Below are 15388 nucleotides of genomic sequence, written 5' to 3' on the forward strand. Positions count from 1 at the left end.
CTGCACCCCTGCTCCCCCAGCACACCCCCACGCTGCACCCCATGCTGGCAGCACCCGGGGGGGGGCACTGCCCTCCTCCCACCCCCCCAGAGGGGCTGGGGCAGCAGGGCCTTCAGCCCCCCCTGCACAGAGAGGGCAACAGCAGCCCCCCAGCTCACCCCTGCTAGAGGAGCTTGGCCCCAGCCCCCCCCCCTCCTGCGAGCAGAGGGACCAGACAAGGCAGGAGATTTTCAGCAGTTTTATTCAAAAAATAAACTCGAGCAGGAGGGGTTTTAAGTTAGGGGGAGCAGGAGGGCCGGGGCGGGGGGGGAGCAGGGCTGCGCTGCGGGGGGGCAGCACCCGGGCCCAGCCCCTACCTCCTCTTGTCCTTGATGCTGTAGTGCAGCAGCAGGGGCGCGGGCTGCAAGGCAAGGGGGGACCGTCAGGGTGGCAGCCCCCACCCCCGCCAGCCCTCGGGCAGCTCTGCAGCCCCCCACCCCGGGTCGAGGCCCCAGGCAGAGGCGATCCCGGGGGGCTCCTGCCCACCGCCGGCCCCCAGCCCCAGGGGATCCCGCGTGCGGGTGACAGGGACCCTGCCCAGCCCCTCCGGCCCCCGGCAGCATTTCACAGCTCCGGGGCTGCGCTCCGGGATCCTGTCTAACCCCTTCGGGACCCGTCTACACTCCGGACCCACGTCGTCAGGCACTGCTTAGGGGCTGCCCTGTCGGTGCCCCCCCAGACGTTGGGGGGGCCCCGGGTCTTGGTCACAGCACCACTAACCATCCTCGAGTCCCCGCTGCTCCGTGGGCTCCCCAGCCGGACGCCCCCCCTGAGCCAGCCTCCTCGCCCGGGAGCCCCGGCCCCTGCCAGACCCTCTTCCCGCCCCCCGACCGTCCCCAGCCCAGGCCGGGCACCCCGCGGCCCCGAGCTGTGCACAGCCCCCGAGGGGGGCGGGAGGTGCTGGGCCCCCCCTGACCCAGCCCAGCGGGGTGCCAGCACCGGGGACCCCCACCTTGCCGAACCAGCGCGAGAGCCAGAGCTGCTTCATGGTCATGTGGTCGGGGAGGACCTCAGCGTTGAAGAGGATCTGCACCTAGGCGGGGGGGGGCCGCGTCACCCGGGGGGGCCCGCGCCCCCCGGCCCGGCCCGGCCCCGGCCCCAGCCCCGGCCCCCACTCACGTGCTGCAGCGGCAGCCCCAGGCGGTGACACAGGACCCTCCGCAGGTGCCGGATCTGCGCCCGCACCGAGCACCTCACGTACTTCTGCTGCAAGGGGGCAGAGGGGGTCAGGGGGGGCCCAGGCGCCCCATGGCCCCCGGCAGGGCTGCAGGCCTCCTCGCCCCCCCGTCCGCACAGCCTCCCCTTCGGCGCGGGAGCGGCAGGGAGGGCTCTGCCCTTCCTCCCCGCTCCGGGACACGTCTGGGCACGAGGCCGGGCCGGGCCCGGGGCGCTCGGTGCCGCGCAGCCCCGCGCTCACCTGCAGCACGGCCTTGCTCTTGTCCTTGCTGGAGCTGTGGAAGGAAAAGCAGGGGCAGCCCGAGAGCCCTGGCGCGGGCAGGCGGGGGGCCTCCACGGCCCGGCACCCCGCGCGCCGGGAGGGTCCGTAAAGCACCGCGGCCTCCCCCCGACGCAGCCCCCAGCTCGCAGCCTCCGGGGCCGGGAGCTGCTGCGGCTCGGCTGGGGCACGCTGCCTGCTCTCGGGGCACGGGGGGCTGCCCTGGTGCCCCCTCCCCGCCTGCCTGGCGCTCCCCTCGCCCCGCCGTCACGCACGTGCGGAGCGGGGCCTCGCTCGGCGGCGGCTCCAGGGCGGCCCGTGGCCGGGGCCGGCAGCCGAGCTGCAGCCATCGATCCCATCGCAGCTCCCCGAGCCGTCGCTTATCGACTTGGCTGTCGGGAGCCAGCAGGCAGCCGTGCTGCGTGCCCTCCCGGCGCTCGTTACGGCTCAGCGCCGCGCGGCAGCGGCTGCGCCGGAGGGGGGGACGCACCGCGGCAGCTCCGGGGGAGAGGGGCAGCCGGAGCCCCGTGCCGCAGCCGGGTCCCTTTCCCCAGGCAGCAGCGGGACGGGGCCTCGCCGGTGCCTCCAGCCCCAAAAGCAGGACGGGGCCTCGCTGGTGCCTCCAGCCCCACTCGCAGCTGCCCCAGGCACTGCTCCCCACCCACGGCGGGGGCAACGGGGAGCCGGCAGCCCCTGGCCCAGCCCAGCCCGGCGGCACTCACCTGTGCTTCTCCAGGCAGAGCGAGACGTGCTCGTCGTAGCGGAAGTAGTGGGCGCGGGAGTGATCGAAGCTGCTGTAGGGGAGCCCCATGGGGTCGCCCCCGACCGGGTCTGGGGAGGCACGGAGAGCGGGGCGGCAGTCAGCCGCTGCCCCCCGGCACCGGCACCCCGCGCTCCCGGCACCGCCCCGGGACCGGGGCTGGCAGCGGCGCAGCTCAGAGCTGGCAGCCGCTCTCGCCGCAGCAAGAGCCCCCCCAGCTCCGCTCCCTCCGTCCGCGCCCGGGACCCCCCCAAAGGCTGGCACGGGCCCCCCCGCTGGCCCCCCAGCACTGGCAGGTCCCCGCGAGCGTCACACCCTCGCTGCTGGGCTGCGTCACCCGGTCGAGGCCGCGGGACTGGTAGAACTCGCGGATCCTCTTCTCTTCACCTGCGGGGAGAGAGGCGAGCGGGGCTGCATGTTGCTCCCGGCCGTCCCCGAGCCCGGCCAACCCCCGAGCACCCCCGGGGTTGAGCCCCCCAGAGGCGGGGGTCCCACTCCGCGCTGCCCTTTGCCTCCCTGCCTGGCGATTCGGCGAGCGCCCAACAACTCCCGTGCAGTGAGAAGCCACGGATCCTCCTTCCCCGTCCACCCTCCCCTCCCCGCACCACCCTGTGCATCGTCACCAAGCCCAGCACCGCGCAGGCTGCAGAGCCCTGTGGTTATTCCCATCCGACACAGGCACTGACCACGATCTCGTCACTCCTCCCCAAGCTGCTCCCCTTTTCCTCTCTCCTCTCCGAGGCAGAGGGCCAGGGACCGGGCTGCGCACTCGCTGTGGGCTCCTACCGCGGCGTAGCCACCTTTCCTGTCCGCTCTCCGTCCCCCCGTGACGATGCCTAACACCCGCTTGCTTCCTCACCGCTGCCGAGTGCTTAACTGACATTTCCAGTGAAACGTCCCCAGCGCCTTCCCTGTCCCTACCCTGAGTGACAGCAGCTAATCCTAACCCCCATCGTCCCCGCAGCGCCGGGGCTGCTGGCCCCACACGCGCTGCTTTGCGTCTGCCATCTCGGAGCTGTGCTCATTGCGCAGTCGCTCGCGCCGCGGCTCCGGGGACATCCCGCTCGGGCGGCCCTGCCCTCAGCAGCGCCTGTCCCACCGCTCAGCCCCCGCTGTGCCAAGCAACTGACTGCGAGACCCTGGAGCCATGAGATCAGGGAGCTGAGCTGGGTTAAAGGCAGCTCCTTAATAAAGCACAGGCTTCTTAAGCCCAGCTCAGCTCTCCCGGGCAGCGCCGCAGCCCAGCCCGCCGGGGGGGAGCAGCAGCGACTTAACCCGGCGGCACCGAGCGAGACGCGCACAGCCCCGGGCAGCGAGGGCTCTCTGCGGTCTCTGTGCCCGATGTAAAGCACCCGAATAACACGGGGCCGGCAGCAAACGGCCGCCTCCTCGCCCCAGCGCAGCCACGCACGCATCCAGCGGCAGAGCCCAGCGGGGCCCCGCGACCGCCCTCCTCTGTGAGCGCTGGCCATTTGCTCCTGCCTTCTTCTTCCTCGCTCTAAAACCGCCTGTATGCATGAAGCTGCCCCCCCGCCGTGGGGCACCCCACGGCCCTTCCCTCCCGCCCGGGTCACTCACTCTCCTGCAGGCCGGGGACCAGCTTGTAGACGATGTCCTGCATGACGCGGTCCAGCTTGAGGTTGAGCAGCGGCTGCGTCTCGTGGATCTTGGTGTTGCACATGGGGCAGTACTTGCTGGTCTGCAGGTACTTCACGATGCAGCTCTTGCAGACTGCGGCGAGACGGGCGCCATGGCGGGGGGGCCGGTGCCACGGGACAGCCCCGCACAACAGCCCTGCGCCCCCGACACTGTCTCCCGGCCCGGTCACCACGGGCCCAGGGCGGTGCAGCCCCGCCGGCAGCTGGGAGAGGCTGCGCTCGGCTCGGCCCAGGGCCGGCCGGGGTCCCGCAGGACACAGCGGGTGCCGGCTCCCGCTCCCGGCACCCCCAGCCGGAGCCGGTGCCTGGCCGCGGTGGGCTGCTGCCGCTGCCGCGCGGGGACTCACACGTGTGCAGGCACTCGGTGATGGTGGTGGCGTCGATGAAGTAGCCGGCGCACAGGCAGCACACGATGTGCTCATTCAGCTCCTTCATCTTCACCTTCACCTCCTCCTGCGGGGACAGGCGCCCGTGTCGGGCTCCGCGGCACCCCGCCTGCCGGGGCCACGCAGCGCCCCGAACCGCCGCAGCGGCTGCGCAACGGGGCGCCCCGCACCGCCGCTCCCCACGGCCCCCGCCCACGCCGCCGGGCCCCACGGCGCCCAGCACACGGCCAGCACGAAGGCCCTGGGGCAGCACCCTGACCCGGGAGACGGCAGGGCAGGAGGGAGCGTGGGGCTGGGGGACCCACAGCCAGGCAGGGGGCCCCCTCCCAGCCTGCCAGCCCCAGAGCCGTGGGGCAGGGCCTGCCCCACGCCCCCGGCTCACCAGTGCTGGAGCCCCACGGCCCCACCGGCGGGGGCGGAGCGGAGCCATCCCTGCACGGGGGCCGAGGGCCACCGGCTGGGGCAGCCCCCGCGGCCCTTCCATGGGGCACAGCACCGCAGGCCCCCGGCAGCCCCACGCGGACCCACAGAGCAGGGCACAGCCCGGCCACGGCTGGGCCTAAATCACCTGGGCCTGCCCCACCGCAGCTGTGCATGGCACTGGCCCCGCCCCCTGCGCCGGGCCCCGCCCCCTGCACCAGACCACGCCCCCGCACCTGGCCCCGCCCCTCCTGTGCCCCGCACACCTTACTTCGCCCTGCCCCACATTGCCCCGCCCACTGCCCCTTGCCCCGCCCCTCCTGGCCCCACCCACTGCCCCTCACCCCTCCCTTGCCCGACCCCTCCCCGCCCGACCATAGCTGGCCCCGCCCCTCCACCACCCACCCACCCACCCGGGCCTGGCCCCGCCCTCCACCCGCGCCCCGCCCCCGCCCGCGTGGCCCCTCCCCTCCCGCTCCGGGGGGCCCCCACCCCGCCCGGCCCCGCCCCCGCGGCCTCGCCCGCCCGGCACGCTGCGCGCCCCAGAGGCACGCGGAGGGGCGGGCCCGCGCATGCGCGCGGGAGGTGCCACGGCGCCTGCGCGGCTCCCCGGCGTCCCCCGAGCCGCGGGCGCCGGCGCCCTCTTCCGCCCACGCATGCGCGGGGGCCCGGTCCCGCCGGCCCGGCGAGGCCCGCGGCCCGCTCACCTCGTTCCGCAGCGGGTCCATCTTGTAGACGGCCTGGAGCTGGTTCCGCAGCCGCATGGCGATCGCCATCGGGCCCCCCTGAGGAGGAGACGCCATCTTAGAACCTCCTCCGCCTCCCCACTCACTTCCGGGTTCGGGGCGGAGCCTGCCGCCGCCGCCGGCCGCGACTACAGCTCCCGGCGTGCCCCGCGCGCGCCCGGCTCGGCGCGGCGCATGCTGGGAGCGGCCAGTCCGCGCCGAGCGAGCTGGCCCGCCCTCTGGTGGGCACGGCTGGAGGCGCGGCCCGGCGGCGCGGCGCTGGCCCCGGTGCTGACCCCTGACCCCGGGGGACCCCGTGGGAAAGCGTCTGTGGCGGCGGGCCGGGGCCCGGGGGGACGCTGCCTCTGCCCGGAGCTCCCAGGCCCCGCACCGCCCGGCTGCACCGCGAGCCCTGCGCGGGGCCCGAGCAGGCGGCGACTCGCGGCCACACTCGGGCCAGCACGGACGGCCCCAGGCTGCACCGGGACCGGCGCCCGCCGGGACCGAGCCCCCCCCCCCCCACCGGGTCCCGGGGTCCCGTGGGCCCCTCGTCCCCGGCGCTCCCAGGCCGCAGCACCCCGCCGCCGCCCCTCTTCCGGGGGGAGGGAGCACGCTGGCGGTGGGCCAATGGCGCGGGGGCGCTCTCCTGACAGACCGCAGCGGCGGCCAATCAGAGGGGCCGCTGCCTGTGTCGTGTTCCGCTGGCCGGCGCCAGGGGGCAGCAGAGCACTGCGGGGGATCGGGCGGGGGCGCCGGGGGCTGCGGGGCCCGGGGGGGGCTGCGGGGGGGCTGGGGGATCTGGGGGGGTGTGGGGGCTGCGGGAGTCCGGGGGGGTGCCAGGGGCCCTGGGGGGTGCCGGGGGCTCCAGGGGGATCCTGGGAGCTGGGGGAGCCGTGGGGGGCGGTGGGATCTGGGGGAATGTGGGTGTTGGGGGGGGTGTTGGGGGCTCTGGAGGTGCTGGGAGCTGCAGGGGCTGTGGGGGGTACCAGAGGCTCGGGGGGGGGGCAGGGGCTTGGGGGGGCAGGGGGCTCTGGGGGCCCTAGGAGCTGTGGGAGCCATGGGGGGCTGTGGGTTCTGGGGGGGGTGTGGGGGGTCAGGGAGGTGCTGGGGGCTCTGGGAGCTGCAGGAGCTGTGGGAGGGTTGTGGGGGGTACCAGAGGCTCTGGGGGGGGGCAGGGGCTTGGGGGTGCAGGGGAGCTGCGGGGGCTCTGGGGGTGCCAGAGGCCCCTGGGGGGTGCAGGGGGCTCTGGGGGCTCTGGTTACCTTGGGGGTGCTGGGGGCTGCAGGGCCCGGGGGGCTGTGGGGGTGCCAGGGGCCTGGGGGGCGCCAGGGACTCGAGGGGCTGCAAGGTCTGGGGGAGCATGGGGGCTCCAGGGGTGCAGGGGGTGGCGGGGGCCCTGGGGACTGTCTTACTCCCATCGCCCCTCTCCACCCCCTTGGCCAGATCAGGGTGGGACCCCCAGGTCGGACCCCTCCACGGGCCCCCAGTGCCCTCCGTCATGCCCTGCGTGGGGCTGCCAGCTGCCCCGGCGCTGCCCCGTGCACGGGGTGCAAGTGCCAAGCACCCCTTCGCGGGGGGGGGGGGTGCCACGTGGTCCCGGGGAGGGGGCCGGGGGGGCCGCAGTGCCAGCGGGGCCGTGGCGGGGCGAGGGGCCGTGCGTCTGTCCAGCCCCGGGTGCCCCCCCCGGCCATGGCCCCGGGGGGCTGCAGGGGCCGGCTCGGAGCAGCCCTGGGCACAAGCAGGCGGCGGCCCCCCCCCGCCCCGGATGCTGCCAGAGGCCGGGCGGGGGCTGTGCCCGCCGGGGTGCAAGGGGGTGCTGGGGGGGCCGGGGGCTGTGTAGGGGAATGGTGGGTGCAGGATGCGTGCTGAGGGGCCGGGGGTGCAGGGGCCGTGCTGGGGGTTGGGGGTGCTGGGGGTGCTGGGGGTAGGGTGCAGGGGCCGTGTTGGGGGGTGCAGGGGTGCAGGGGTGAAGGGTTGGGGGGTGCAGGGGGTGGTGGGTGCAGGGGTGCAGGGTTGAGGGGTGCAGGGTCAGTGGCTGCTGGGTCGGTGGGCGCAGGGTTGGTAGGTGCAGGGTGCAGGGCCGGTGGGTGCCGAGGCACTGGGTGCCGGGGTGCAGAGTGCAGGGGCGGTGGGTGCTGGGGTACAGGGGTGCTGGGTGCAGGGCCAGGGGGTGCAGGGCTGGGGGGGTGCCGGGAGGGAGGGTGCAGGATGCCGGGCGGGGGGGTAGCGGGTGCCGGGCCGGGGGTACCGGGTGCCGGGCCGGGGGGGTACCGGGTGCCGGGCCGGGGGGCGGGGGCGGGCGCTGGCGGCGCGGCCGGGCGGGCCGGGTCCGCGGCGCAGCCGCCGGAGCCTGGAGCCGCGCTAATGGGGGTGATTGGATCAGGGCTCTGGAGGGGAAGGAGCGGCCCCGCTAATGCAAAGCAGAAGCTGTTAAAGGCCGTAATGGCTCGTTACGGTTACGATTATTGCTCCAATCCCCAGCAACAAGTGCTGTCTGGGGAGCGGCCGCGGAGCCGGCGCGGGCAGACGGCGCGGGGCGGGCGGGCGGGCGGGGAGCCCCGACGGGGCCGCGCCGGGCCGGGGCCGGGGCCGGGGCCGGGGCCGGGGTGAGAGCGGGCCGGGCCGACGAACCGCCCCCGAGGGCGACCTGGGGCCGCCGCTGCCGGGCCGGGGCAGCCGGGAGGGGCCCGGCGCTGCCAGCCCTGCTCCGGCACCGGCTCCGGCACCGGCTCCGGCACCGGCACCGGCACCAGATCCGGCACCGACACTGGCTCCGGCACCGGCCCCAGCACTGGCACCAGCACCTGCATCTACACTGACTCCAGCAGCAGCTCTGGCACCAGCACCTGCACCTACACTGGATCCAGCACCGGCACCAGCTCTGGCACCAGCACTGGCACCTGCACCAGCCCCAGCACTGGCACCAGCACCTGCACCTGAACTGGCACCAGCACCAGCACTGGCATTGACACCAGCTCCAGTACCTGCACCAGCACCGGCTCCAGCACTGACACCGGCTCCAGCACCAGCACCAGCTCCAGCACCAGCTCCAGCACCAGCACCGGCCCCAGCACTGACACCAGCACCAGCCCTGGCCTTGGCCCCGGCCCCGGTTCCGCGCTGGCTGCCCTGGCCAGGGCTCCGTCGGTCAGGGGCAGGGTGTACGGGGTGGCCCGGTGGCTCCCGGGGCTCTGTCCCCCATCAGGGCCGCAGCACTGGACTGGCACATCGGAGCGGTGCCGGGCTCCACTCCCACGGATCCAGCACGCGGGCAGTGGCGCAGGGAGCTGGGGCTGCGGGACCGGGGGACCCCCGGCACCTTCCCCAGGCAGGCCGGCCTGGCTGGTCACGCTCAGCCCCTCTGATACTGCTCGGTCTGCTGCAGTCCCGGTCCTGGTCCCAGTCCCAGTTGTCTCAGCTCTTCCCGGCCCAGTTTGGCCCAGTTTAGCCGGCCTGGGCAATGGGAGTGGCACAGCTGGGCCAGGTGCGTCCCCAGCGCATCCCTGGCCGTGTCCCCAAGGCGGCAGCTCCCGGGGGGGCCCCGCTGTGGGCCCCGGGGCAGACGGGACCGGCCCCTGCCCCAGGGGCCCCCACGCCCTCCCGCTGCTGCCAGCGCCTGCCCCCCCCGCGGCCCCATCCTCGCCGGCGCTGAGAAATGAGGCTGGGGCCAGGGTGACCGCCCCGCGTCTGGGGAGGGCGCGGAAGGGCCCGGCCCCCATTTGTACCTGCCAGCAGCAGTTCCTGGGAGGGACGGCCGCGCCGAGGGGCCGCGGGGGTCACAGCCGGGCCAGCGCGGCCCTGGGGCAGGCGGCATCGCTCACTGCCAGCGCAGTGCTGCAGCGAGCGCCCAGCGCCCGCCCCGAACCCGGCCCCGGCCCCGCAGCGAGCGCCAGCTGCACAGTGAGCACCCGCCGCAGCGAGCACCAAGCACTGGCACCGGCACCAGCACCGGCACCGGCACCGGCACCGCAGTGAGCATCAGCTGCACAGTGAAAATGCGCCGCAGCGAGCACCAAGCACCGGCACCGGCACCGGCACCGCAGCGAGCGCAGCCTGCCCGCTGCCAGCTGCCCGTCAGGCGTGCCCTGCACACACAGCCTTGCACCTCCAGCTGCCTGCTGTGCACACCCACGCTTGTGCACCTGCCATGCACACCCTGCACACCTGCCATGCACACCCTGCACACACACCCTCGCACACCTGCCATGCACACACACCTTACACACCCGCTATGCACACCCTGCACACACACCCCTGCACACCTGCCATGCACACCCTGCACACACCCCCTTGCACACCCGCTATGCACACCCTGCACACACACCCTTGCACGCCTGCCATACACAGCCTGCACACACATCCCTGCACTCCTGCCACGCGTGCTCCCACCACTGACACACTATGTCCATGCCCCCCTGCGTGCCTGCACCCCGCGTGGCCGTGCCAGCTGGTACACGGTCCCCATGTGTGCTCTCTCATGCACATGAGCGGTCACACCGTCCTGACACACCGCTGCGGCTGTATGCACGTGCTGCTGTGCGTGAACACGCGTGCCACGTGACGCCTGTCCCTGCTCACACTCACACGCGCGCCCTGGCCTGGCACGCCGGTCGTGCAAGCGCCCGGGCACCGGGGTGTCTGCAGGGCTGCAAAGCCCGGCCTGGGCCCGGGACCACTGCAGGCGTGGGAGGGTCGGGGGCGCTTGGGGGGCTCTGTGCCGGGGGGAGGTCGCCTGCCCCACGCTCCGGTCGCGGATGGGCATGCAGCTCCGGCCGCTGGGGCTCCCCGGGGTTTGCCAGCCGGGCATGCGTGGGGCCGCGCAGCTCCATCTCCCCATGCATAATTAATGCCGGGGCCGCAGCCGGCACGTCACCGTGCCTCGGAGAGGCCCCGGGGTTGGGCAGGCCGGTGCTTTTAGCTGAGACCTGCTCAGATATTCAGCTCCATTTCCGCTGCGGAGCAGAGCGGGGCCTGGGCGGCTCCTTCTGGGAAGCGCCTGCGGGGGCTTTCCCGGCCCGGGGGGGCCGAGCACCCACGCTGCAGCCTGGCCCGCGCCGGGGGGGGGTTGCGTGCCCACGCTGCCGCCCCCGCGGTGGGTGCTGCTGGGCGGCCCAGCCGGCTCTGCCCCGCGCGGCGGGCTCGCAGGGCTGCGGGGCCGCGGGGCGGCCGGGGGGCTGGGCGGTTATGGACTGAACTCCCTGCCTAATGCACCTGATTGGATTTGCAGAATCCAATTACCTGCCCTCGGCCTTTGATAACGAGGTTCTGAGCGACGGCTTCTGTCAACGGCCCCACGGCAGCGCGAGCTGCGGCTCTGGGCACCCGCTGCTGCCCGGCCGGTGCCGCCGGGCCCGGGACAGGGCTGGGGACAGGGACGGGGACACCCTGGTGCAGGTCCCTGCCTGGGCACCCACCGGGCCGCAGCCAAGGAGGCAGCAGAGGCCGCAGGGAGGATGCACCGCTGGGACGCCCGGGCCACGATGGAGCTCCCAGGCACCGGCACAGCCCTGCACTGCGGGGAAGGGGCGTCCTCACCACGCTGCTGGCCCTGCCGCAGGTTCAGGGCTCGGCTGCGCCCCAGAGGATGCAGCATCAGTGGGGCCGAGCTGGGCACGACGGGTCCCTCCCGCCTGCGGGGCTCCCGGCGACGTCCCTGCGCCCAGACCGCTGCAGCCTGCCTGGCTGCGCTGCCGGGCGCGCTGAGCACGGGGACGTGCGCACCGTGGGCTCTGCAAGGGGCTCGTACCGCGCACGCAGCGGATGCCGCTCTGCAGCCCTTCCCCAGGCCCCAAACCGGCGGGGAGGCCTCTGGACCGTGCTGCCGGCGCCGGGGAGCGCAGGGGCAGACCGCAGCAGGGGCAGATCGCAGCAGCCCGGCCCGGGCTCAGCTCCCCGCCAGCGGCCCTGCGGGGCAGCACCCCAGCCGTGTCCTGCCGGGAGCCGAGCCGGAGCGGCCGGGCAGCGCTGCAGCCCCCGGCGCGTCCCCGGGCACCGAGCCCTGCGCGGCTCCTCCCCTGAGCCTGGCCGCCGCCAGCCCAGCCGTTACCCCAGGACGCTGCACAGATGCGGCCGGCGCTGCTGACGTCCGGCCTCAGCGTCACCGGCCATCGGGCCCCGGGAAGCGGCCGTTGGGGCTGGGCTTGCCGCTCCGCTGGGCTCCCCGCGGCTGCGCCAGCAGTGCCGGTGCTGCAGGGCCACGTCCCGCTGGGCAAGGTGCACCACGGGGCCCGGGTGCATCCCCGCATCCCTGCATCCCTGCGTCCCCACATCCCTGCATCTCTGCCTCCCTGCGTCCCCATATCACTGCATCCCTGCATTTCCACATCCCTGCATCCCTGCATCCCTGCATCCCCACATCTCCGCATCCCCACGTCCCTGCATCCCTACATCCCCGCATCCCTGCATCCCTGCATCCCCATATCCCCCATCCCCGCATCTCCGCATCCCCGTAACCCCACATCCCCCATTCCCGCATCCACACATCCCTGCATCCCTGCATTTCCACATCCCTGTATCCCCACATCCCCGCATCCTGGCATCCCCGCATGCCTATATTTCTGCATACCCACATCCCTGTGTCCCCACATACCCTCATCCCCACATCCCCGCATCCCACATCCCCGCATCCCTGCATTTCTGCATCTCCGCATCCCCACATCCCTGCATGCCCACATCCCTGCCTCCCTGCATTCCCTCATCCCTGCCTCCCTGCATCCTCACATCCCCATATCCCCGCATCCCTGCATCTCCTCATCCCTGCATTCTGGCATCCCCGTATCCCCACATCCCTGTATCCCTCCATCCTGACATCCCCACATCCTGGCATCCCCGCATCCCTGCATCCCTGCATCCCCACATCCCCACATCCCTGCATCCTCACATCCTGGCATCCCTGTATCCCCACATCCCCACATCCCCACATCCTCATCCCCGCATCCTCACATCCCCGCATCCCCGCATCCCCACATCCCTACATCCCCACATCCCTGCATCCCATATCCCCGCATCCTCACATCCCCGCATCCCCACAAAACCGCATGCCAGCATCCCCACATCCTGACATCCCCACATCCCCGCATCCCCACATCCCTGCATCCCTACATCCCCGCATCCCTGCATCCCTGCATCCCTGCATCTCCACATCCCCGCATCCCCACATCCCTGCATCCCTGCATCTCCACATCCCCGCATCCCCACATCCCTGCATCTCCACATCTCCACATCGCCGCATCCCACATCCCCACATCCCTGCATCCCACATCCCCGCATCCCCGCATCCCCGCATCCCCACATCCCCGCATCCCTGCATCCCACATCCCCGCATCCTCACATCCCCGCATCCCCACAAAACCGCATCCCCGCATCCCCACATCCTGACATCCCCACATCCCCACATCCCTGTATCCCCGCATCCCCACATCCTCACATCCCCACATCCCTGCATCCCCGCATCCCCGCATGCCGGCGGCTGTGCCCGGTGCGGCTGTGCCCGGTTCTGCCCCGCAGCCCAGGGCCGGCGGCTGCCCCGGCGCGGCTCTCCACGGCCCGGCAGCAGCGGCGGGGGCCGGCACACGCCCGCCGGCGGCCGCCCCGTCCCCCCGCGCACCCTGCCCGGGTGCCAGCGCCCGCCCCGGGGCCGGCGGGTGCGGGGCACCGGGAGTGTTTCATGCAGTTAAGAAGTGTCTGATTGAGGCAGGAGGCGCCAGCAGCTCCCCCGGGAGCCGCAAGTCAAGGACTGGAGGACCAAATGCAGGCTAAAGTAATCCAATCTGGGCCGGCTTCATCTAATTAGCCCAGAATTAACCCAGCAGCCAGAGAGGAGCTGACTGTCCCTACAGTTTGCCAGCGGGTTTGGGGGGGAAGCGGGAGGAAGAAGGGGACGTCCAGCAATAATGAGATTACGGGGGGGAGCGGGCGGGAGAGGGCGGCTTGGCAGCATCTCGCTGGTGTAACGCGGGGCCCTTCCAGGCTCGCTGCGTAATCGGTGCGCGCGGGCAGCGCTGCCGTCAGCGGCGCGGGGCAGGTGGGGACCCGCTCTGCAGCTCCTGCCCTGGCAGCGGCACCCGAGCGCGGCAGGAGGCCCTGCGGGGCCGGGGACACCAGCCCGGGGACGGCAGGCGGGGACGGCACTGCGACGCCCCGTGCAACCGGCAGCACCGGGGCCGCGGGCGGATGGGGCGGCCGCAGGGGACGGGCATCGCGGCCAAGCGCAGCTGCAGGGCAGCAGGGCGCCCCACTGCCGAGCCCATCCCGCGGCCTTTCCGGGCAGCCGGGAGCCACGCGGCTTTGCCAGGAGCTGCTGGGTGACGCGGCTCCCAGGTGGGACACCGGCATGCTGGGATGCTGGGATGCCGCTCTGCTCGGGCGCGCAGCCCTGGCTGGAGCCGACACGGCTCTGCCGGCGGGAGAGCCGGGCGCCGCCGTCGCTGCAAGTGTCGGCAGCGTCTCAAGGCCGAGGGCCGATCTCCTGCCCGGAGTCGGGGGAAGCTCTTTGCACCTTGTCCCTCGGCTCGAGCCGGTGGCCCTCTGCCATCGGTATGCGTCTGCGCTTGGACCCGAGGCCACATCACCTGCTCCCTGCGGGGAGCCCCGGCCCGGGCCCCCCCAGCCGGCATGGGCATGCACGGCAGCGAGGGGGGATGCACACATGGCTGGGAAATCGCCACTCTTTCGCATTGCCCCGCTCGGGGCCAGGGCATTTGCCCGTTCCTTGGGGCACCTCCAGCCCCATCCCAGTGCGGGGTGCGAGCAGGCTCCCGCCTGGCCCCGAGCCCTGGCTTCACAGCAGCTCTCGAGGCCCCAGGAACCGGGAGAGGCCCCCCCCGGGCTGTGGCGGCAGGGCGATCCCCGCACCCGGAGCCGGCCCAGGGCGGCACGCTGGGGTTCGGCCCTTCCCGTGCAGCCGCGGGGCTCCCGCTGCCCCACAGCCCTCCCGGAGCTGCCCAGCCCCGGGGCGCGAGCGAGCCCTCGGGCTGGGACGCTGCTCCCGGCACAGTGCACAGCACGGGTGCTGCTGGGCCCCCACGCTTGTGGCTCTGTCCTCGGCCAGCCCAGCCTCGGCCTCGCGTCTTCCTTTGCGGGAGCACCTGGCGCTGAGCCGCGGACTGGAGCAGGGCTCCGCACGACCCATCGGTCCTCTGGCCCAGGGCGAGCACCCGGCTGGCGAGGGCCCCGGCAGAGCCCTGCCGCGGGCGCAGGGCGGCTCCGGGACATGGGCAGGCACCGCGTGTGCCTGGTGCCCGCCCCGGCCGTGTCACCTGCGTGACGATCCATCTCCCGGGCTCCGTGCAGCATTCCAGCCCCTGGGCGCTTCCAAACATCTGCCTCCTTCTCTAGGGTTAATTAACCTGCCGCGGCGCGGGGGCCTCCCCCGGCACAGGGCATTTCCTCCCAGACGCCCCGCTCCGGCCCGGGGCAGGCGCCACGGGGCCTGGGCCAGCGCCAGCTCCCTGCACGCGAAGCGGCTCCCCGCCGGCACCAAGCCCCCGCGGCCCGGCTGAGCCGCAGAGATCCCCTCGCTCGCGGCAGACCCTGGAGCCTGCGGCTTCACTTGGGGATGTTTCCGGGGCTGGAAAAGCCGGAGCTTTGCTGTGCTCATGCAGGGGAGCCTCAGGCGGGGTTTCTCCCAGCCCCTGGGACCCCACCAGGCCTGGGAAGCTCCCAGGGCTCCAGCCCGGCAGGGCCTCCAGGGAGGGCAGGCGGCCCGGGGCGAGCCGGCCATGCGGACCGGTGCTGTGGTCCTCGGGCAGCATCACCCTCCCCTGCTGCAGCGCGCAGGGGCGTCACGCCAGCGGCACGGGGCTCCGCAGTCCTGCTCGGGAGCATCCCGGGAAGGCAAAGGGGGTAGGAGATGCCCCTTTGGAAAGGGGCAGCTCCGTGGGGGCAGCTCCGTGGCCGTGGCACGGTCAGTGCAGCGGGGCACGAGCCATGCGACGCCTGAGTCGTGCAGGGCAGCAGCGTGCACC

The 15388-nt window shown here is 73.6% G+C and overlaps 1 protein-coding gene across 3 annotated transcripts; it reads right to left on the reverse strand.

Moving 5' to 3' along the window:
- Positions 1–223: 223 nt before the first annotated feature.
- Positions 224–5648, reverse strand: PCGF1 (polycomb group ring finger 1). Of its 3 annotated transcripts, none has more exons than XM_064503951.1 (9): positions 5406–5648; positions 4240–4345; positions 3813–3965; positions 2550–2621; positions 2197–2305; positions 1457–1490; positions 1159–1245; positions 992–1066; positions 224–400 (listed from the first exon to the last, which is right to left on the reverse strand). In XM_064503951.1, exons 1-9 carry the CDS (start codon positions 5499–5501, stop codon positions 353–355), a joined length of 780 nt encoding a protein of 259 aa, XP_064360021.1. In that variant the 5' UTR covers positions 5502–5648; the 3' UTR covers positions 224–352. The 3 variants fall into 3 exon arrangements, with proteins under 3 accessions (XP_064360021.1, XP_064360020.1, XP_064360019.1); XM_064503950.1 differs by having other exon boundaries at positions 992–1072; positions 1159–1242; positions 5406–5647; XM_064503949.1 differs by having other exon boundaries at positions 992–1072; positions 5406–5645.
- Positions 5649–15388: the final 9740 nt, after the last annotated feature.

The sequence above is a fragment of the Dromaius novaehollandiae genome, unplaced genomic scaffold, assembly GCF_036370855.1.
Source record: "Dromaius novaehollandiae isolate bDroNov1 unplaced genomic scaffold, bDroNov1.hap1 HAP1_SCAFFOLD_70, whole genome shotgun sequence".
NCBI classification, from domain to species: domain Eukaryota; kingdom Metazoa; phylum Chordata; class Aves; order Casuariiformes; family Dromaiidae; genus Dromaius; species Dromaius novaehollandiae.

Coding starts and splice junctions, on each gene's coding strand:
- PCGF1 (XM_064503949.1), bottom strand. CDS start 5,501: ATGGCGTCTCCTCCTCAGGGGGGCCCGATGGCGATCGCCATGCGGCTG. Junction 2,306..2,549: donor GACGCAGCCCAGCAGCGAGG/GTGTGACGCTCG, acceptor GTGCCTCCCCAG/ACCCGGTCGGGGGCGACCCC. Junction 1,073..1,158: donor TGGGGCTGCCGCTGCAGCAC/GTGAGTGGGGGC, acceptor CCCCCCGCCTAG/GTGCAGATCCTCTTCAACGC.